The 23,437-nt window shown below is 26.2% G+C and overlaps 1 protein-coding gene across 1 annotated transcript; it reads left to right on the forward strand.

The window, feature by feature from the left end:
- The first annotated feature begins 5,487 nt into the window (after positions 1-5,487).
- Positions 5,488-7,457, forward strand: LOC135926777 (uncharacterized). The gene is made up of 9 exons (XM_065462708.1): positions 5,488-5,539; positions 5,584-5,655; positions 5,708-5,836; positions 5,898-5,972; positions 6,019-6,081; positions 6,125-6,157; positions 6,221-6,295; positions 6,345-6,382; positions 6,605-7,457. Exons 1-9 carry the CDS (start codon positions 5,488-5,490, stop codon positions 6,653-6,655), a joined length of 588 nt encoding a protein of 195 aa, XP_065318780.1. The 3' UTR covers positions 6,656-7,457.
- Positions 7,458-23,437: the final 15,980 nt, after the last annotated feature.

Genomic DNA, 23,437 nt, shown 5'->3' on the forward strand with positions numbered 1-23,437 from the left:
AGTTTTTTTAAGTCGTACTTTAATTCTGAGCGTTTTCCGTACCTTTGCATGATGGCTAAAGATTTTTTGTCGCAGCAATACATCCGTTGAGAGCGAGCGTGTCTTCTCAAGAGGGGTGGACACCGTAACAAAGAAAAGAAATCGCATGGCCTCCGAAACACTTAAACAGTGTTTATGTTTAAATTCATGGGATATCAATATCATGAATAATAAATTTTATACATAATTTTTATATCTATATATATTGTTAAATTAAATTTTTTGTACATTAATAAATATATATAATTTAAATAAAAATATTTAAACTATAAATGTATCAAATATTTAAGATGTTTTGAGCTTAGTATTCTTATTTCAGGCTGTTGTTTTTTATGAATACTGTAGAATATTAGTGTTTTAATATTATTTGACTTTAAATTGATAACTAAAATAGTTTTTGATATTAAGATTTAGAATTTTGAACACTTGAGAAAAATTACACATTAAAATTGATACTGGGATTAACTTTGAACCATGTTATAAAGCGCTATACTTTTTTTCAGGCGTTAATTATTCACTATTTTATTAAGAAGAATATTATGAGAGCAATTTTTCTCATAGATTATATAAAGGTATAGATATCTATTATCGTAATTTCAGGATTAGTCAATATTTTTCTTGCTAAATAGGCTTAAAACGAGAGATTTTAAATAATAAATGCAATATAAAAATTATTAAGATATATTTATAATTAATTCTAAAATCTTAATCCTTTAAATTAATATTTAGAAATCTACACAATCTAGTTTCCAATATAATTTAAAATGTCACCGATAGAGATTGATATAAAAGATATTGGTGCAGATAATATATACAAAGTTATTTCTCTGTACAATGGTATGTAATTTCCTTCATGAGATATCGCATAAAATTTATTCTCGAAAAAAAAAACAAGGTATAAATATCATTGTATGATGTGCCAAGTAACTTTTATCCTAACTAGTAACTTCAAAGATTTAAGAATTTTATTATAAATTAAAATTACAAGAAATATATTAGCATCTCATTTTATCACTTAAAAATATTATGTACCTTACTACTCGTATATATAATAACCATTTTTTGTCCCTTATCTATGATACATCCTCACTGATGTTTTAATTTAACATGTTTAGGATATATATTTTTAGCTATTTCCTTTAAAATAATTGAGAAAAGTTCAAAAATAACGATTATGACAATTGTCACCTATCTATGATACATCCTCACTGAATTTTTAATTTAACATGTTTAGAATATATATTTTTAGCTATTTCCTTTAAAAAAATTTGAAAAAGTTCAAAAATAACGATTATGACAATTGTCACCTATCTATGATACATCCTCACTGAATTTTTAATTTAACATGTTTAGAATATATATTTTTAGCTATTTCCTTTAAAAAAATTTGAAAAAGTTCAAAAATAGCGATTATGACAATTGTCACCTATATATGATACTTCCTCACTGAATTTTTAATTTAACATGTTTAGAATATATATTTTTAGCTATTTCCTTTAAAAAAATTTAAAAAAATTCAAAAATAGCGATTATGACAATTGTCACCTATATATGATACATCATCACTGAATTTTTAATTTAACATGTTTAGAATATATATTTTTAGCTATTTCCTTTAAAAAAATTTGAAAAAATTCAAAAATAGCGATTATGACAATTGTCACCTATCTATGATACATCCTCACTGAATTTTTAATTTAACATGTTTAGAATATATATTTTTAGCTATTTCCTTTAAAAAAATTTGAAAAAGTTCAAAAATAGCGATTATGACAATTGTCACCTATATATGATACTTCCTCACTGAATTTTTAATTTAACATGTTTAGAATATATATTTTTAGCTATTTCCTTTAAAAAAATTTGAAAAAAATTCAAAAATAGCGATTATGACAATTGTCACCTATATATGATACATCATCACTGAATTTTTAATTTAACATGTTTAGAATATATATTTTTAGCTTTTAGATATTTCCTTTAAAAAAATTTGAAAAAATTCAAAAATAGCGATTATGACAATTGTCACCTATATATGATACATCCTCACTGAATTTTTAATTTAACATGTTTAGAATATATATTTTTAGCTATTTCCTTTAAAAAAATTGAAAAAAGTTCAAAAATAACGATTATGACAATTGTCACCTATCTATGATACATCCTCACTGAATTTTTAATTTAACATGTTTAGAATATATATTTTTAGCTATTTCCTTTAAAAAAATTTGAAAAAGTTCAAAAATAGCGATTATGACTATTGTCACCTATCTATGATACATCCTCACAAATTTTAAATTTAACATGTTTAGAATATATATTTTTAGCTATTTGCTTTAAAAATTTGAAAAAAGTTTAAAAATAACGATTATGACAATTGTCACCTATCTATGATACATCCTCACAAATTTTAAATTTATGTTTAGAATATATATTTTCATCTATTTCATTTAAAAAAGTTCAAAAATAACCATCATAACAAATGGCTCTTTTCTATGGTGCATCTTCACTTAAAAATTTTAAAAAATAACTATGATGAATAGTTAATCCAGAGCATTATAATTTAAAGAAGCTTTAAGTAACTTTCCCGCCTATAATATTAATATATACTAAATGTTATTTGACTTTTGGTCAAAAAAAATGATCTAGATATTGGGTTAAGGGTGAAAAAAAGCAACCCTAACTTTAAGTCGTCTTTAAAAAGAAAGATCCATATTTTGAGTCGGATTGAATAAAACGACCCGATGTTTGAGTCTGAGTCAGAAAAACGACCCAAACTTTGAGTTGGAGTCGAAAAATACGACCCAAACTTCAAGTTTGAGTCGAAAAATACGACCCAAACTTCAAGTTTTAGTCGAAAAATACGACCCAAACTTCAAGTTTTAGTCGAAAAATACGACCCAAACTTCAAGTTTTAGTCGAAAAATACGACCCAAACTTCAAGTTTTAGTCGAAAAATACGACCCAAACTTCAAGTTTTAGTCGAAAAATACGACCCAAACTTCAAGTTTGAGTCGAAAAATATGACCCAAACTTCAAGTTTAAGTCGAAAAATACGACCCAAATTTCAAATTTGAGTCGAAAAATACGACCCAAATTTTGAGTCGGAGTCGTAAAAAACGACCCATATTTTGGGTCGAGGTCGTTTTTTTCGGCTTGGACTTGGGTCGGAGTCGAAAAAAACGACCCATATTTTGGGTCGAAGTCGTTTATTTCGGCTTGAACTCGGGTCGAAGTCGAAAAAAACGACCCAAACATTGAGTCGGAGTCGAATAAAACGACCCGAGCTTTGGGTCGGGGTCGCGACTCGCGGCGTTTTAACAACACTAGTAGCATGTAAACTCTTTGATAAAATTATATGTAAATTGTTTGATTTTTTTAAAAAAAAAGAATATTGTGTTATGTTTTCGAGTTAAGTAGGTTTGGTATATAAATTGTTTGAGAAAGTTGTGTATATTTGTTTTTGAATTGAAAATGTGTTATAATAATAATAGTAATTATTATTTTTATTTGTGGTGAAAGGAAAAAGAATAAAGAAATTAGGGGTAGTGTCCATTTTAAATAATTTGTGTTGTAATTTTTTTTTTTTTAAATCAAGAGGTAAGAAAAAGGAAAATATTAAAAAAATAAATAAATAAATATATATATTCGGCCATGGAAACCTTCTACATAAAAACGAATCGAAATATGCTACGAATAAATTCATTAGAGATGGCCAATCCTTTATCAATGAAATGGCATGATGCCTGGATAGAACAGCAAACTGGAGAGGGAGCTCCATCGTTAATTTCGAATGGTCCTACGTCCTTACAAGGAAGAACCTCTCAACATGCAAATTTCATGACTGGTCCGGTGCATACGTCCTTGCAAGGAAGAACTTCTCAACATGCAAATTTCATGACTGGTCCGATGGCCATACAAGCGAGACAGACCGGAATGAGGGGAAATTTGAATTGTTTCAACTGTGGGGGGAGGGGGCACAAGGCCCGGGAGTGCGCTAGCGGATCGAGCAATTTGTGTACCTTTAATCAGGGAATCCGTTGGGCAGGAGGGCAGCCCCGAAGTGTGTTCGAGGAATCAAGATCGTTTGCAAGAGAAGCGGAGGAGTTTGCGGAAAGGCAAGAGTTATTCAAATTTCGGAGGGCTGCTGAGATCGAGAAAATGAAGGAAGTCTCAAATGAACGAAATTCGAATTTAGCTGCACAGTTAGAAAAAATGAAAGGAATTCCCCATGGAGGAAATTCGAATGTTGCGGTAAATAAAAGTGTTAATGCTAATGGGACTGAAGTTGAAATGAGTGATTCCTTAGAGGATTTACTCATTAATACTCAAGTGCCATGAGTGTTTTTTTTTGTTAATGATGTGAATTTTTTTTAATGATGTGAATTTTTTTTAATGATGTGAATTTTTATAAATTTAGTTATATGGATTAGCAATCATTTTTTTAGCATGTACCCTGGAGTTTATCCTTAGAAGGGGGTACATGTTGTAGTAAATAAATAAATATATTGATTTTTGTATTTTTTTAAAGAAATATATTGATTTTATTGGTATGTTTATATGTGAAAAGAAAGAAAAAATGAGGTCATTGATTTTTTTATATATATTTTTTTTTGGTAGTTCGCGATAAAAATATATGTAATTTTATATATTCGAGATACATGATATGTTTTTGGAATTGATTAATAAAGAAATTAAAAAATATTTTAATCGCCACAGTTTGATTTAAAGAAATAAAATTATAGTATCTAGAAATCAAATCGCTACAAAAATATAATTAAAAATGTTGATAAAATTAAATCATAAATTAAATAAAAAAAATTAAAGCACAATACAAACAATGGAATATTATATATCGTAGATTTACAGTATATTGAATTTTATCATATGACAATCAAGTAATTTTTACCTATATAGCGTATTATATATTTTACAGAAAACTATAAAATATTGATAAAGACCAGTGGCGTCGCTGGGGGGGGGGGAAGGCGCAGGGGCTCAAGCCCCCTGAAAAATTTGAATAGCCCCCTGAAGTAAAAAAAAAATTTTTTAAGTTTCCTTAATATCCCCTTGAACTAAAAATAATTTTTAATTACCCCAAGAACGATTTCTTTTATAATTCTATTAAGTAATATATTAATTTTATTATTTAAAAATTAATAAGACTATATAGATATTTATTAAATAATTACTATTTTAATTATTAGATTAGATTAATACGTATAAATTATATTTTTACTATGTCAGTTTGATCAAGTTCTATATTAAAAATGGAATATCAATACCATGCATAATGTTTAAACATCAATTTAGCATTAAAAATTCAAATTTAATTGATTTTAATTATTTTAAAACCCTAATTAAATAAATATAATTATTTATTAATTGATAATTATCAAATTTAATATTTTAATTATCCGAGTTCAAAATCACTATTTAAACTTTAAAATGCATGTGATAAATTCATCTATCAAAAAAATTTTAAAAAACAAAAGATGTGGTGAGTAATTTAATACAGTTTTTTAATTTCAAACTATACCTTAGATAATGAAAGACGATTAATTGTGGTTCTAAAAGATATAAATTGTGAAAAGAAAAAGGTTAAAAGAAAGACAGGTAAATTAATTAATATATAATATAAGATATTTTATTTATAAAATAATAAAAGATAAACCTGAGGGTCAATCTGTAGATATATGTGAGATCCAATGTATAGATATCTCAGGATTAATTTTTAAAAAATTAAATATCAAATTTTATATAGGCATGGAATCTGATAGCACTAATCCATATAAAGGTATGAGTTGTATTAGAACAAATTATTTGATGAAATACATTTTAAAATTAATCTTATTTAGATTGTTTGGTTAATGAAGAAAGAAGGCTTATTGATGAGAGGACTAATGTAGGGACAGTAGAAAAGAAAAAAATGGGTAAATTAATTTATATTTAATATAAAATATTTTATTTATATAATAGAAGTTAAACCTGTCGGTCAATCTGATAATATATGTGTGATCCACTGTATAGATATCTTAGGATGTATTAATTTTTTAAATATAATTAAATATAAAATTTTATATAGGCATGGAATCTGATAGCAGTAATCCATATATAGGTATGAGTTGTATTGGAACAAATTACTTTTGATGAAATACATTTTAAAATTAATCTTATTTAGATTGTTTGGTTAATGAAGAAAGAAGGCTTATTGATGAGAGGACTAATGTAGGGACAGTAGAAAAGAAAAAAATAGGTAAATTAATTTATATTTAATATAAGATATATTTATAAAATAATAAAAGCTTTACACATGGCTCAACTAAAAGTGACAACCATACAAGTATTTTTTCATTATAACAATATTTTTCTTCAAATATATAATATTTGCCATAATTTTCATAAAAAAAATATTATTTTAATTTATATATTAATATTTGTCACTTTTTTAGAAGAACTTATACAAATATTATTTTTATTTTAACAATATTTTTCTTCGAATATATATTTGTCATAATTTAAAAGCAATATTCTAATTCATATATTAATATTTTTACTTTTTCAGAAGAGTTTGATCTGGGTACTAAAACAACTGGACCTATGCAACCAATATTAGGTGCATATTTTTATACTGGATTGGGGAAAGATAAAAGATGTTTTCAACCTCAGTGGTACAAATCCTTTCCTTGGATAGAATAAATCATTACCAGAAACGCTATTTTTTGTTTTCCTTGTCGTAATTTTCCCACACAACCTCACAAAGGTTATCTCTTTGATATAGGTTATCAAAAATTTCGTAAGGTAAAAGAATTCTTAACAGCTCACGGAGCAACAAATGGTCATGCAACGATTATGATTCTCTGGAACCATTTTAAACTTTAATAGAAGGGACCATTAAAGAAAAATTTGTAACTCTAACTAAATCAGCAATAATAAAAATAAGAGAATATATTTGAAACGATTATTCAAAATTATAATACTATGTGGTAAGTTAGAACTTCCCCTTAGAGGACATCATGAAAGTAAGACAAGCAATAATCAAGGGAATTATTGTGAAATATTAAACTGTTTGAAAGAGTATGATTCATTTTTAATGGCATATAAGCCACCAAGCAATGCTCATTATTGCTCACCTCCATCACAAAATCAAATGCTATCTGCAGCGGAAAACATAATCTTATACATAGCTTCAGAAATAAGGGAGGCAGGTTATTTTGCTGTCATGGCTGATGACACTCGTGATGTGAAGCTCATATGAACAATTTAGTATATGTGTTAGATATGTTGATAAAACAAAAACACCAAATGAATCTTTTATATCTTTTGAAAAAGTTGTAGACTTAGATGCAGAATCATTAACAAAGACATTGATATCAACCTTAAATAACAATTCTATAAATGCGATTTGCGTTGCTCAAGCTTATGATGGTACCAGTGTTATGAAAGTGCATTTTTCAGGAGTCCAGGAAAGATATCGCAAAAATCACAAAATGGCTATATATGTGCACTGCTATGCACATAAACTCAATCTTGTATTGATCTCAGCATGCAAATATTTACCTCAGTCTAGAAAGTTTTTTAATGTATTAGAATCTATTCATGCTTTTTTCTCAATATCTATTATCCATCATAACAAATTTATTGATTTACAATTAAGATTAGGGCTAAAATCCAAAAATATTGATGCCTTGAGTTTTACACGTTGGGGATCCCATATTAGAACAATAGAGGCAGTAAAAAACATTTTCCTGCGATTATTTCTTATCTAGAAAATATAGAGCATGGTGATATGGTGAAAGCAAATAGAATTTTATATATTCTTTTACAATATGATACAATTATGTGTATGTTTATATTCCAAAAATTATTATCTATGTGTTCCAATATTTCTATTTTTTTACAAAAATCAGATTCTGGCATATCAACAGCATTGGCTCTTATCGAGTCTCTTATCGAGTCTCTTATCTTTTCTTTGTCAAATTTAAGAAATAATTCTTATTTTTCTTCATTATTTACCGAAGTAAATAAATTCTGCAATTTATATAATATAAAAATAACAAATAAAAGAACAAATATACCTTCTATCATTTTAAATGATTCTATTCAAATAGATGATATTGTTTCTCCTAATTATTCTGATCAAACAGAAACTTTTTATAAGTGTCATGTCTTTTATCCAATTTTGGATATTATGATAAATGAATTAAAAAAGAGATTTTGTCAATAAAACGCAGATATATTAATAGCTATAAGTGCTTTACATCCCTCCTCCCCCCAATTTTTAAATAATGATATCATTAAACCATTTATCCTACATTATAATCTTCCTGATCCAATGGAAGAATACGCAATATTAAAGATTTATATTTTAACCTATAATAAAACACATGAACCTATGTGCAAATCGATAATAGATTTGATAAAAATCGTACCCATCGATATATTCCCTCGTATATATAATTGCCTTAAAATTGCGCTAACTATACCTTTTAATTCCTGTTCATGTGAAAGATCGTTTTCAGCTTTAAAACTGGTGAAAACATTTATTCGATCTACAATGGGTCAGTAACGATTAAATTCGTTGGCTCTATTGAGAATTGAAAAAAATGTTATTAATAACATTCCTATAGATTACATTATAAATGAATATGCAACAATGATTAACCGTCGAAGAGAATTTATTTTATCAGATAATTTAACCTTATTATTTATATTATGAAACGTAATGCGAGTAAATATATCGTTTAATATTTATTTTATAAATTTTTTTATCATTTCTAAAATTAGCTTAAAGATATGGCAATAAAAAATTTCTTTTTGAGATATATATTGACAATACAATAATTTATAAGATCTTAATTGCTTTCATCATATCACTCTTATTTTTTAGCTACTATATAATTCATTTCTAATTTGGCATCCTTACCATGTAAATAACTCAAAGCTTCAATATATTTGCTTAATTTCTTCTAAAGATTTTTAGTGTTTTTGTTTTATAATTTATCTAACATTATAAATTCTGATATGAGTTAACATCGTGAGTGTCATGGCTATGACTGCAAATTAACCAGCATCTATAATTTGTGTGGCTATGTAATTTAAGATTATTACTACAGCTGCTGAGTGCATATGATTGCATATTTTAGATATGCAATAATGGTCAACTGTATAGTCGTTTATATATCATTAAAAATGGAAGATAATTTTTTAGAAATTTAATATCTCACATTAATTTTCTCGATTACTTATCTAGCTTCCAACATGTCATCTAAAAAAAAGCTTTAACTACCATAAAGTTTTATAATTTGGATTGGTCATTTATATTCTCTTCTTCAACTATTGTTAATTTGGTAAGGCCTATAAATTTTTTCTTATTAGTGCATTCTATAAAACATTGTCTAAAATGGTAACAGAGAGTTATATTAGTTTCATGACCTTTTGTCAATGTAAGTTTTAAGAATTATATAGCCTTATGTGGTTTTTAAAAACCATTATCGGCATATATATTAATCAACCTTTTTTATCAATTGTAATTCTTTAGAGGCCAAATTTTTTATATCAGCGAAAATATTTTATACTGTAATAAATAGATTTTGTATTAAAAAAATATTATTTTTAGAAATGTCTTGTATTATTTTATTTATATGCGTTTATTTTGTAGGCATAATATAATAAATGACAAAATACAAAATTCAGAAGTAATTTTCAGAGTTAGCTAATTTTAAAAAAGTATAATATAGTAATATGAAACCCGGCCGAACGCCCGGCAAGCGGGCCGAAGGCCCGCAAATTGGGAAGTATGAGGGGCTTCGCCCTCCATAAAAAATTTTTTAGTTGAGCCCCCTGAGATTGTAAACTGTAAAGGCTAGCGACGCCCCTGATAAGGACATCAGAAAATATCTTTTAAAGACATTGTGGGATGAATAATATGAAGATTAATTTTTAATATTATTTTTTATTTAAAATAAATAGATGGCGTTAAATAATAATTGTTGTTATATTTATTATCAAGAGCATTGATTAGTTAAATTTGTTAAAATATTAACTGTAATATATTCTATAACTGTCAAATTTGTCTGTAAAAGTGGAATTTTACCTAATATTTTGTAACTAATTTTATAAAATAGAGTAATATCAACTATATGTTTACTTACTTTTTATAAATAAATTTCTTATACTTGTTTGGAATATATTATCATGCTTTTATATTAATGTATATACAAGTAATTTATTATTATATTTTATATAAAAAATAAAAATATATTTCATATTTGTTCCAGGCTTATTTTTTTTTATTAAAATTAACCTCCTATCTTGTAAAAATATTTTATGACTATATATTGACTAAGGTAACCCGGGCAAAAGCGGGCCAAAAGCCCACCCAAAATGGGGTCTGGAGGCGAAGCCTTCGGTAATTTTTTAATTCCCCCCCCCCCTTAGGAAAATTCTGACTACGATTATGTATGATAATAATAAAAACCAGTTTAACGGGAAATAAAAAGCGCTTAAAAGAAAATACCAGAATTAGTTGGAATTAAATATTCTCTAGAAGAGAATTCTAGTGGCGAAAAAATTGCTAGAAAAAACATTTATTTCGATTATATTTGACATTAAGGAGGTTTAATATGAACTTAATCCCTATACTTAAATCAGATACAGAATTTAATTTCACATTAAAATAGGTGCCACGACTTGAGTTGCCTTTTTTTAAAAAAACTAGTTAAAAAACAAAATTAGCACTAAAAAATAAATCTAAATTAAAGTTTATATTAAAAATAGTAAATATATATAAAGAAATAAAAGTTAAATAACATCTACAGTAGGGGCTCGCAATTAATTTTTTTAAAAACTAGTCATAGGGGGCACGCTAAAATGGGTAAATAATAGAGACAAATTTATATTATTCCATGGCAATTTTTTTTTGAAAAATTTATATTTATCATTTTAATAGTATTAAAGAGTAAATTAAAAATAACGGCGATATTATTAATAACAACCCTATTAGGGGTGTATCGATACCACATTTTGGAGGCCGATCCGATATTAAATATCGGCCGATTACCGATCCGATATCATATCTAATTATGTATTCTGTAAAAATACCAATGGTTTTAATTTATAATATACTTTTTATTAGTATAACATCACTATACCATAACATATGTCATTTAAATATATTATAATTATCAGTTATGGTTTATATTCAATTTAATTGCTATTCTAAAAGAATATAAAATATTTTTATTGATAAATCACTTATTTATATAATTAGTAATAACATTAATCTATTTACATAATAAGTAATAAACAAATATACTATGAAATTTGAAATAAATATTTAAAATTAATATATCGAAGATTTCTTTTTAATTTATCAAAGGTCAGTCTGCGATGATGGGGACTGTCAATATCACTAGCTTTACTAAAAACAGATTCTGAAGAGATTATTGCATACTTTTATAAACAAAATGCGAAAAAAAATAACAATATGACAGAATGTTTATTAACTAATTATTACAATTAAAAAAAATTAAACATAAAAAATGGATTTCGATTTTATTTATAAAAATAATTGGTTTTTTAGATATAACTTTTTTTTAAAATTTTTTATTTTATTTTTGTTAAAAAAAGCCATTTTTTTATAGGATTGGATCTGAAAATTTTATAATATTTGCCGATAACCGATATTTTAAAATGGGTGAAATATCGGCCCTATCCAATCTGATATAATATATCGGTACATCCCTAAACCCTATCTAGAAACTTTGGAGTTCTAACAAATATAAACTTATGATCTAACTAAATTTAGAATTTAGAGATATATATTTACCTAAAATTTATTTACATTTATAGATTAAATTGAAACTAAATAAAATTATTAATTATAAGGATAAAAAATCCTAATAGTAATACATTAAGTTATACTAATTCCTTATTTAAAATTTATAAGGGCTGAAGTTATAAATAGGATAGGGGTTAAAGTTTTGAGATCGAAATAGATATTGTTACAATAACTTAAAGAAGTGGGTCTAAAATATAAAATTTGAATAAACAAATAAGAGATCTCCTGTCTCTAACATTTAGTTTTTTCAGCGCACGTGGGTATCTTTTCACTCTAATTAATTAAAGTCTTTTTAAAATATTTTTAAAAACCTATTTGGGTAATTTACATTCTTTTCTATATTAATTCCCCAAATAAGTTTTTCTATTAAGACAATTAGATTACCTTTTAATTTTATACCTACTATACTAATTGTTACCGTCACTTCTTTCTAAAAAAATAAAATAAAAAAATTATTATAAATTTAAGATAAAGTTTTATAAGGTAAATGAATATTTTTTACTTATTGTTGGTATGTAATCTATTTTGAATTAAATAGACAAATGAATTATAAATTCATTGAATAAGGTTCTCTAAGGTCAATGAATGTTCTAATTATTGTTGGTATGTACATTATTCGAATTAATAAATAGATTAATCTTGGTATATCATAACGGGGTGAGATAATATTAATCTACTTATTGTTGGCATGTACACTATTCAAATTAATAAATATATATAATCTTTGGTATACTAACGGGGGGAGTTAATAATGAATAGGAATTAATTGTCGCATTCATAGTCCTATTGATTCTAAAATTGTTGTTAGGTCAATCAATTTAGTCCTAGATGTAATAAGTAGGTATTTTCTTTATATATATACCTTATACCACAAATTATGGATCCTTTAGAATATTTTTATTGTTGAGAATTTTAAGGAAAATTTTTTTATATCATTTCTTAATTAAAATTAGTTAATGATAGTCTTACAATTACAAATTATATCCTTTAAATTGTAATATTCCCATTGGATAATTATTTACTTAATATTATTTTTCTTAATTTTCGTATGATAGTCTTACTAATTACATCTCTTAAATTGTAATATTCTCATTGGATAATTGTTGAAATACCTACCTTAACGCATTTTAAAATTTTATGATATTTATTTAAAATCTCGGAAAATTAATTGATGATAGTTATTTAACTATATTTTCACTTTATCTGTTGACTCGTATTAATATAGTTGATGATAGACTAAATTTATTATTTATGATGCGCTTGTGTTGTTAAATTAAGGAATTCATATATAAATAATGATTAAAAGGCGCATTTTCAATATAAAAGTAAATGTTAAATTCTTGAATTATGGTGATATAATTCTTGTCTTGTTTAAAAATAAAAGTTAATTCTTAGAATTATAGCGTAATAATTCTTGTGTTCCTATTTTGAAAATAAATAAAAAAAATTCCGTCTTTAATGATCTATATATTTTAAACAGTAGTAATTATAAATTATACAAGTATTATACTAAATTTTTAAATCTCATTACCGTTTCTTTCAGAACGTATTATTTTGTTTAAATGTACATGATTTTACAAAGCAGTTAAAAATAAATAAAAAGAAGATATAAATAAAATATTCCAAAGAAAATAATTAAATTTCTAACTTTCATTCATGTCTCCCATGATTTCCATGAATTTTTTTTGTACTTTATGAATTTTTCTGTATGTTATATTTATGTTTTTTATTGACACTTCCTTACTAATATTAAATCTTATTTATTTTCCTCGAAGAGCTATTATATATTGATTATTTATCGAATATCTTAATAGGAAATTGATAATTTTTTTTTAAAAATTTGTAAATTATATTTTATTTCAAATTTATCGAAATAATAAATTAAATTAATATTCTTTCATAAGATTGTAATATTTCTTTTACTTTTTAATATTGTAATAATACAGTAAATTTAAATATAATGGTAGATTTTTCTGGAAATCTTAAAGTGTTAACACTAAATGTCAGATCCATGAACGATAATAAATTCGCTCAATTAAGATTTCTTTTGGAAACATTGGAGACTTAGCATGCATCCTAGAAACACATTGGACAGAATCAAACAATCTAAATTGTAGAGGTTATCTCTTATTTAACTCGGGAGACACGAGGAAAAATGGTCGGGTGTAAGTATGATTATTAAGCAATATCTATCTGGCTATATTTCTAAATTAGAAGCTATAAATAGTAGGCTCTGTAGTATAAAAATTAAAATAAGAGGTATAAAATGCTGAATATTGTAAATGTATATATGCCAGCTAATTATGCAGACAGCCAAATCTTATTTCCTTTTTTATCGGAATATCTAAATAATTTTGACTTTAATGTCAGAGTAGGCCGTCTGGTATAAAGAATCATGTATCTCTTGGTTCTGGAGCTCTGGATATATATTCTGATGCTGGGGGAAGACAACTGTTAGAACTACGTCCTAAGCTCGACCTCCGAGTAGCAAGTACTTTCTTTAAACACCATCAGAGATATTTACACATATTATAGCCCATCATAACACACTATCTCAAATTGACTATTTCATCAGTATCAGGTCAACTATTGATTGGATAAAAAATATTAAAGTTCTACATCATGTAATGTTTAATTCAGATCACAAACCCATTGTTTATTATATGGAAATTGATATCCAAATTAGATCAAATCACAAAAGATAATTTTATTTAACACATCCGTGAAAAGTTTCTAAGATAGAGAGATTCCTTTACTACGCTAACCTCTGATTTACTAAAAATACTCATTGTATTTTCAATGATGCGGCGACCGTTTCTTTACTAAAAAAAGGAGGCTATCCAGATTGGATTTCAACAGAATCAATCTGATAGTTATTTAGTGGGCAAAGATCATTTTAAGAGAAACAAAGCGAATATTCTTGAAGATATAAGCCATAATCTAGAAGTGATAAGAGGAAATACCTCTAATATCGTGCTTTTGAAATTAGTAACTCGTTTAGTAAATAACACAAGTAAAGCCTTTAGACTATTGAAATCCTTTACTTCAAGCAAGAAAGACCAATTTTTTAAACTATGGCACGAGAACAAAATGATTACCGATCCTGAAGCTCAAATGAAAATCTCGTTTTCTCATTATACTAGTTTCTACAGTGGAAATAAAATTTCATTAATATTCCTCGATTGATAATATTTTTTAAAAAAGTGCAATAATATAATTCTTATCAACTTACATTGACAAAAGGTTATGAAACTAATATAACTTCTGTTACCATTTTAGACAATGTTTTATAGAATGGACTAATAAGGAAAAATTTATAGTCCTAAACCAAATTAACAATTATTGAATAAGAGTTTAACGACCAATCCAAATCATAAAACTATATGGTGGTTAGAGCTTTCTCTTAGATGACATGATGGAAGCTAGATATGTAATCGTGAAAATTATTGTGAGATATTAAATTTCTAAAAGATTATCTTCCATTTTTAATGATATATAAACGACTACACAGTTGACCATTATTGTTTATCTAAAATATGCAATCATATACTCTCGGCGGCTGTAATAATAATCTTAAATTACATAGTAACACAAATAATATGCTGGTTAATTTGTAGTCATAGCCATGACACTCACGATGTAAACTAATATCAGAATTTATTATGTTGGATAAATTGATAAAATAAAAACACTAAAAATCTTTGGAAGAAATAATTATGGAAATATATTGAAGCCTTGAGTTATTTACACGGCAAGGATGCCATACTAGAAATGAAACATTTTTTAACAATAAAATAGGGACCAGAATGATATGATGAAACAATTATTTTATATATTGTCCAATGATATATCATTGATATTCTCGCACCACCTCTAGTTGGTATATTATATCTAGAAATAATAGTAGTTTTTAAAATATCAAAAATATATTCGTATAAAAAATTTAACTCAATGTTTTTCAAAGAAGAAAAAAATAGCTTTCCTAAAAACACGTAAAAAAGAGAAGAATAGATATTTAATTTATTACATCTATTGTGGAATGAATAATAAGAGTTTATTAATAATATATTAAATAAATAGATAGCGTTAAATAATTGAATGCAAATTGTTACTTGTATTTATTACCAAAAGCATTTATTAGTAAAATTTCAAAAATATTAACTGTAATATATTATATAGCTGTCAAATACGTCTGTAAAAGTAGCATTTTATTAATATTTATAAATAATTATATATTATAGAGGATTATAAACTATATGCCTATTTACTTTTTATAAATAAATCTCTTATACTTATTTGGATTTGGACCTTGAAAATAATTTTAGGAAGTTACATGATAATTAAATTTAAAAATCAATAATATAGTTGATTAGTGATTTTGAACTTGGCAAATTAAAATTTTAAATTTGTTAATTTTTAATGGGAGATAACTAAGACGGAGACAAAGAGATTGCAAACGTTTGTTAATAAATGCTTAAGAATAATCAATGGCGTCTTTTACCCCAACATCATTTCGAACGACAACCTTTGGAGAAGGTTTAAACATACTCCGGTACATGTAACTCTAAAGAAAGGCGTATAACCTTCTTCGCGCATATTCTGAGGAATCATACCAATAACAGCTTAGTCCTTGATGCTATAAATTGGCTATACTCCTCTCCTTCAACGGCAAATCCTATGGAAAGTTTAAAAGATTATGGTACTATAAGGCAATGAAAGACATCATGGATATGAACTTAAACACTAAACAGTTTCTAAGACTAAATAAGAATAAGAGATCAATAAAGAAACTGCTTAATATCAAATCAAATTAATTAAATCTCCCATAAACTTCTCCAAAATCAGGTTACTTTACTATATCTTTTTATCCCCTCTTCTCCTTGTCTACTTTTCTTTTCTTCTCAATCTTACTTCTTCTTTAGTCATAAACCTATTACTGACTTGTTTTTGTCAAGGCTTACATTAAAAATGTTAAACTTAAACTTAGCCACCACCCACCCTTAAAGTAATTAAATTATTTTTGCAGATCTTGGGTATAGGCTTTTGTTTTGCCCATTTATTTTTGTCTATTAGCCTATAGACGTTTAAGCAACAGTTCTCGGACTGTTGCGCGACAAGTACGTGCGGCTTGCCCACAAACGTGTGAAGGACTCCTCATTTTTTCTCCCCTTAATTAACTATCCAGTTTGATCGATTTTTGAGGAAAACCTAGCGTAGCTCTGTTGTATCCACAACCAGAGGGCGAAAACGTTTTATCACGTATCACGTAATTAATAAATGATTATATTTATTTAATTAGGTTATATAATAATTTAAATAATAAAAGTCAATTAAGCTTCAATGATTAATGGTAAATTATAGGCGTATTCAGAAATTTATCACATTTTGTAAATATCATTTTTAGCTAATAAAAAATATCCCCCTTAGTCCTCCTCCCACTCTCTGACCCTCAAAAATGTATGCATATATCTTAAACGTAAATTTGAAAGAAAGAATGTAAAAATTGATATTTTTTATAAAACTATTCATCATAATTTATACATTTTTGGGAAAATAAATTTATAAATATATAAAATGAACCAAAAATGTTTTTTAATAAATGAAATATAAGCCAAAGATAAGTCTTAAGACAAAAGTGAAATGTATTATATTAATAATAGATAAATTATTAAATAATATAATATATCAAATATAATTTTTTATAAAGTGAGTAATTTTAATTTATTTATCTTAATAAAAGTAAAATATAATTATAAAACTATTGATAAAATTAAATCATAAATTAAATAAAAATATCAAAGCATAAAACAGTGTAATATTATATGTCGTAGATTTAGAGTATATCTAATTTTATCAATTATCATATGACAATCAAGTAATTTTTACCAATATAGCGAATTATATATTTTACAGAAAACTATAAAATATTGATAAGGACATAAAAAAATATCTTTTAAGGACATTGTGGGATGAATAATATGAAGATTAAATTTTAATATCATTTTTTACTTAAAATAAATAGATGGCGTTAAATAAATGAATGCAAATTGTTGCTATATTTATTATCAAGAGCATGGATTAGTAAATTTTGTTAAATTATTAACTGTAATATATTCTCTAACTGTCAAATATATCTGTAAAAGTGGAATTATACCGGGTATGACTAAATACTGCCTTGCTAAACTGCCTTGCTAAAAAGCAATTAATCATATTCAATCATAATTTGATTATATAATATCTTTATTTTACATAAATCAATTTTTAATTAAGTAAAAAATTGATATTAAATATCAAATAATTTAAAATTCTATTTTTACTTAATTTTATTGGAAAAAAAATATATTTAGCTTATTACAACTTAAATTTTATTTTTCAATTACAAAATTTTACAAATTTATATCCATAAGAGGGCGTTAAATGCATAAATATGAAAATATATTCTTAGGAAACCAGAATAAATATCGGGTAGCACTTTTTTTGTATTTGGGTGTAAATACATGTGAAAAACCTAAAATTTTTTTAAAAAATAGAGGTTTCTTTGACATTTAATTAAGTAGGTTTAGAATAGAAAAATAGTAGAAAGTTTGTAAGGAACATATTGCTGGCGTTATTGATCAAAATCTCTTCATTTTTGGTTTACGTGTATATTTTGGTTTTAAACATTATCCTAAAAAATATTTTGAAAATATTATGATTTGACCGAATGGCGAGTTCAAAACCGACCACTAACTAAATATTCGATCGATCAAATTTGATAGTAATATTATTTGGAAAATGTTCATTTTTGGCTAATTTATCTAAAAATATGTGCAAATCATTATCCCAAAAAATATTTAAAAAATATCGTGATTTGACCAATAACCGATTTGAAACCGAAATACTTCGTTGCTGGCGCTCTCCGTGGAAAATTCTTCAGTTTTGGTTTATAAGTGAACAATAAAGTGTTAAGCATTATCCAAAGTAATTTTTTGAGAATATTAAGATTTGACCGAATGGCGAGCTCAAAACCGACCACTTACTAAATATTCGATCTACCAAATTTGGTAGTAATAATATTTGGAAAATGTTCATTTTTAGTTAATTTATCTATAAATACGTGCAAATCATTTTCCCAAAAAATATTTTAAAAATATCGTTATTTGACCGATAACCGATTTGAAACCGAAATACTGCATTGCTGGCGTTATCCATGGAAAATTCTTCATTTTTGGTTTATAAGTGAACAATAAGGTATTAAGCATTATCCTAAATAACTTTTTAAAAATATTAAGATTTGACCGAATGGCGAGCTCAAAACCGACCACTTACTAAATATTCGATCTACCAAATTTGGTAGTAAAATTATATGGAAAATGTTCATTTTTGGTTAATTTATCAATACGTGCAAAACATTACCCCAAAAAATATTTTAAAAATCGTGATTTGATCGATAACCGATTTGAAACCTGCATTGCTGGCGTTATCCATTGGAAATTCTTCATTTTTGGTTTATACCTGTACATTGACGTGTTAAGCATTATCCCAAAAAATATTTAAAAAATATTATGATTTAACCGAATTTCAAGCTCAAAACCGACCACTTATTAAATTTTTGATCGACCAAATTTGGTAGTAATATTAATTGAAAAATGTTTATTTTTCTTTATATATCTATAAATACGTGTAAAACATTATCCCAAAAATATTTTAAAAATATCATGATTTGACCGATAACAACATTTTATGACCTCGGCCTGTAAATTTGTATATTTAAATACTATGAAAAATTTTCTTTGTATTTTTATAAATTTTGAAAATATGATCCGAAAAAAATTTTAAACCCTCTAATATATGATTTTCCAGTTATTGAATTGATATTTATTAAATCCATTCTTTTAAATTGGCAAGGTCAATGTTTAATTTAATAAGATCTTAGGACCGGGGCATTTGACTCAGGACATGGGTATCTTGTATAAAATTATAGAAACGATTAATAAATCAAGTAGTTTGAGAAAATTTAAAAAATATAATATATATCATCAAGTCTATCTAACAATGAGTGAGAGGGTGTGATCGATTTATAAAATATTAAAATTGGTATAAAAATTCTTGTTTTCATCCATAAAGATAACCTTTTCAACTAAACTAGTAGAAAGCTCGTCAAATAAACTGTATTTTTAATGTATTTTTTGGCTTCTCTTATATTTTGTATATAGCTATGTTATTACTTTCAAGCAAATATATCTTTTATAAACGTAACATCGTGTTTAATTAGTTAATAAAATATACAAAGATGCTTTCTACAATTTTTATAAAAATAATAAAGATTTATATAAATCACTATTTAATTATTGTCATTAAATTTTATAGAGTTTGTGGCTAAAGTTAAATGGATTTCATAATAAAAGGAAGGACGCTTTGCAATGCTCTGAATCTATAATTACGTAGAGCATATCTTCGAAAAATATATGACTGAGTTACATGGATAATCAAATTATTTGAAGATCGACCTTTACACTAGAGATTAATTAAAATCAAAACGAGCGAAGAATTGAATATTTCAAGCATCGGGATTCTAATTTACATTTATTTTGATCATAAGTAACTCGATACTAAGAAGGCATATTGGCTAGAATCTACATCCTCTCGAGAAGTTCATAGTGATGGGATTAGAAGTTCTGGCCATGCTTACCACTATCATATTCGGTTGCAGTCTATGGGTTCTAAAGCTTTCAAACATCGCACATAATGTTCATGTAATAGAAAATCTTTAAATAATGCTATTTTTTATAAATATATATTCGCAAATATCGAATATTTTATTTTATTGTTTTCTATTTCGAGTGTAATAAATTGCTGGAATCTTCATCTATAAATCATTGATAAACTGGTATGATTAGAAAGAAAAAAGATGAGAGAAGATATAAAAAGTAACAAAAAGGAAGAGAGAAGAGAAATGTATGAAGAAAGAATCGAGATGAAATAAGATAAAAGAAAATCTATAGAAGTAAGATAAAAGAAAATATGTGGTCGGCTTTGAGCTCGGCATTCAGTCAAATCATAAACCACGTTATTGTACACGTATAAACCAAAAATGAAGAATTTTCCATGGATAACGCCACCAAGTATTTCGGTTTCAAATCGGTTATCGGTCAAATAACGATATTTTTAAAATATTTTTTGGGATAATGATTTGCACGTATTTATAGATAAATTAACCAAAAATAAACATTTTCCAAATATCATTACTACCAAATTTGGTAGATCGAATATTTAGTAAGTGGTCGGTTTTGAGCTCGCCATTCGGTCAAATCTTAATATTTTCAAAAAATTATTTAGGATAATGCTTAACACTTTATTCTTCACTTATAAACCAAAAATGAAGAATTTTCCATGGAGAGCGCCAGCAACGCAGTATTTCGGTTTCAAATCGGTTATCGGTCAAATCACGAAATTTTTTAAATATTTTTTGGGATAATGATTTGCACGTATTTTTAGATAAATTAGCCAAAAATGAACATTTTCCAAATAATATTACTATCAAATTTGGTCGATCAAATATTTATTAAGTGGTCGGTTTTGAACTCGCCATTCGGTCAAATCATAGTATTTTCAAAAAATTAATTAGGATAATGCTTAACACCTTATTGTTCACTTATAAACCAAAAATGAAGAATTTTCCAAAGAGAGCGCCAGCAACGCAGTATTTAGTCATTAGGCCGGTTTCAAATCGGTTATCTGTCAAATCACGATATTTTTAAAATATTTTTTGGGATAATAATTTACACGTATATATAGATAAATAAACCAAAAATGATTATTTTCCAAATAATATTAACACCAAATTTGGTCGATAGAATATTTAGTAAGTGGTCGGTTTTGAGCTCGGCATTCGGTCAAATCATAATATTTTCAAAATATTTTTTAGGATAATGACACCTAAATATACACGTATAAACCAAAAATGAAGAGATTTTGATCAATAACGCCAGCAATATGTTTCTTACAAACTTTCTACTATTTTTCGATTCTAAACCTACTCATTAATTAAATGTCAAAGAAACCTCTATTTTTTAAAAAAAATTTAAGTTTTTCACATGTATTTACACCCAAATACAAAAAAAGCACTATCCGATATTTATTCTGGTTTCCTAAGAATATATTTTCATATTTATGCATTTAATGCCCTCTTATGGATATAAATTTGTTAAATTTTGTAATTGAAAAATAAAATTTAAGTTGTAATAAGCTAGTAAATAAATTTTTTTTCCAATAATATTAAGTAAAAATAGAATTTTAAATTATTTGATATTTAATATCAATTTTTTACTTAATTAAAAATTGATTTATGTAAAATAAAAAAAATGTTTTTGAAAAATTTTTTTTAAAAGATATTATATAATCAAATTATGATTAATTGCTTTTTAGCAAGGCAGTTTAGCAAGGCAGTATTTAGTCATACCGATAAAAATATATTTCATATAAACTAATAAAAATATATTTCATATTTGTTCCAGGCTTATTTTTTTATTAATATTTGTGAAAATATTTTATGACAATAATATAGACTAAGGTAACCCGGCTGAAGAGGGCAAAAGCGGGCCGAAGGCACGCCCAAAAGGGGGTCTGGGGGCAAAGCCCCCAATAATTTTTTAATCCCCCGCCCCTTAGGAAAATCCTGGCTACGCCTATGTGCTAAATTAATATTTAGTGAGTGATATTGATATATTTTTAACACAGAATTTGATTGTAAGCTGACATAGTGAAAATATAATTTATATTTATTTATCTAATCTAATAATTAAAATAATATTCATTAAAAATTTAGACAGTCTTATTAATTTTTAAATAATAAAATTAAATCTATATATTACTCAATAGAATTATAAAAGAAATCGTTCAGGGGCCAATTAAAAAAATTTATTTTTAGTTCAAGGGGATATTAAGGAGCAATTTAAAAAAAAATTTTGCTTCAGGGAGCTATTCTAATTTTTCAGGGGGCTCGAGCCCCCGCATCTTTCCCCCCCCCCTAGTGACGCCACTTATCTTACTACCCCCCTCATTATGATCAACGCCCCCACTACCTCGATTGGTCTCCCATATCAACTAATACCCGTAAAAGCATCAACCCAACTAAGTTATCTTATCGGTCTTCTCGTTATGACAAACTTAAAACTACCTCAAAGTTATGGCCTCTCATATCATCTCACCCGTCCATATCTACTCACCCTTACTGTGAAGTGTCACATTCAGCGTTATACACTCAACCAACATACACTGCACTGACCCAATTTGCATCATATGCACAACCCTCATCCACTGCACAAAGTTTAAACGATGTTAGGTTACCCCCGTCAAAAAGTGAAATAATCTAGTATATGTGATCAAGATTCGATACACAGTGAATACTTGAAAACAGATTCTATGTTATGTGCGGAGATTCTCCTCCAAGTCATAATTAGAATATGGAATGAAGGGACTTGTCCTAGTGATTGGCGTACAACTATCCTAGTTAATTTACCTAAAACAAAGAACCCCAAATTTCTTGAAGACTGTAGGGGAATCTCACTAAATTCG

The sequence above is a fragment of the Gordionus sp. m RMFG-2023 genome, chromosome 3, assembly GCF_954871325.1.
Source record: "Gordionus sp. m RMFG-2023 chromosome 3, tfGorSpeb1-WG-v2, whole genome shotgun sequence".
Taxonomy (NCBI): Eukaryota; Metazoa; Nematomorpha; class Gordioida; order Chordodea; family Parachordodidae; genus Gordionus; species Gordionus sp. m RMFG-2023.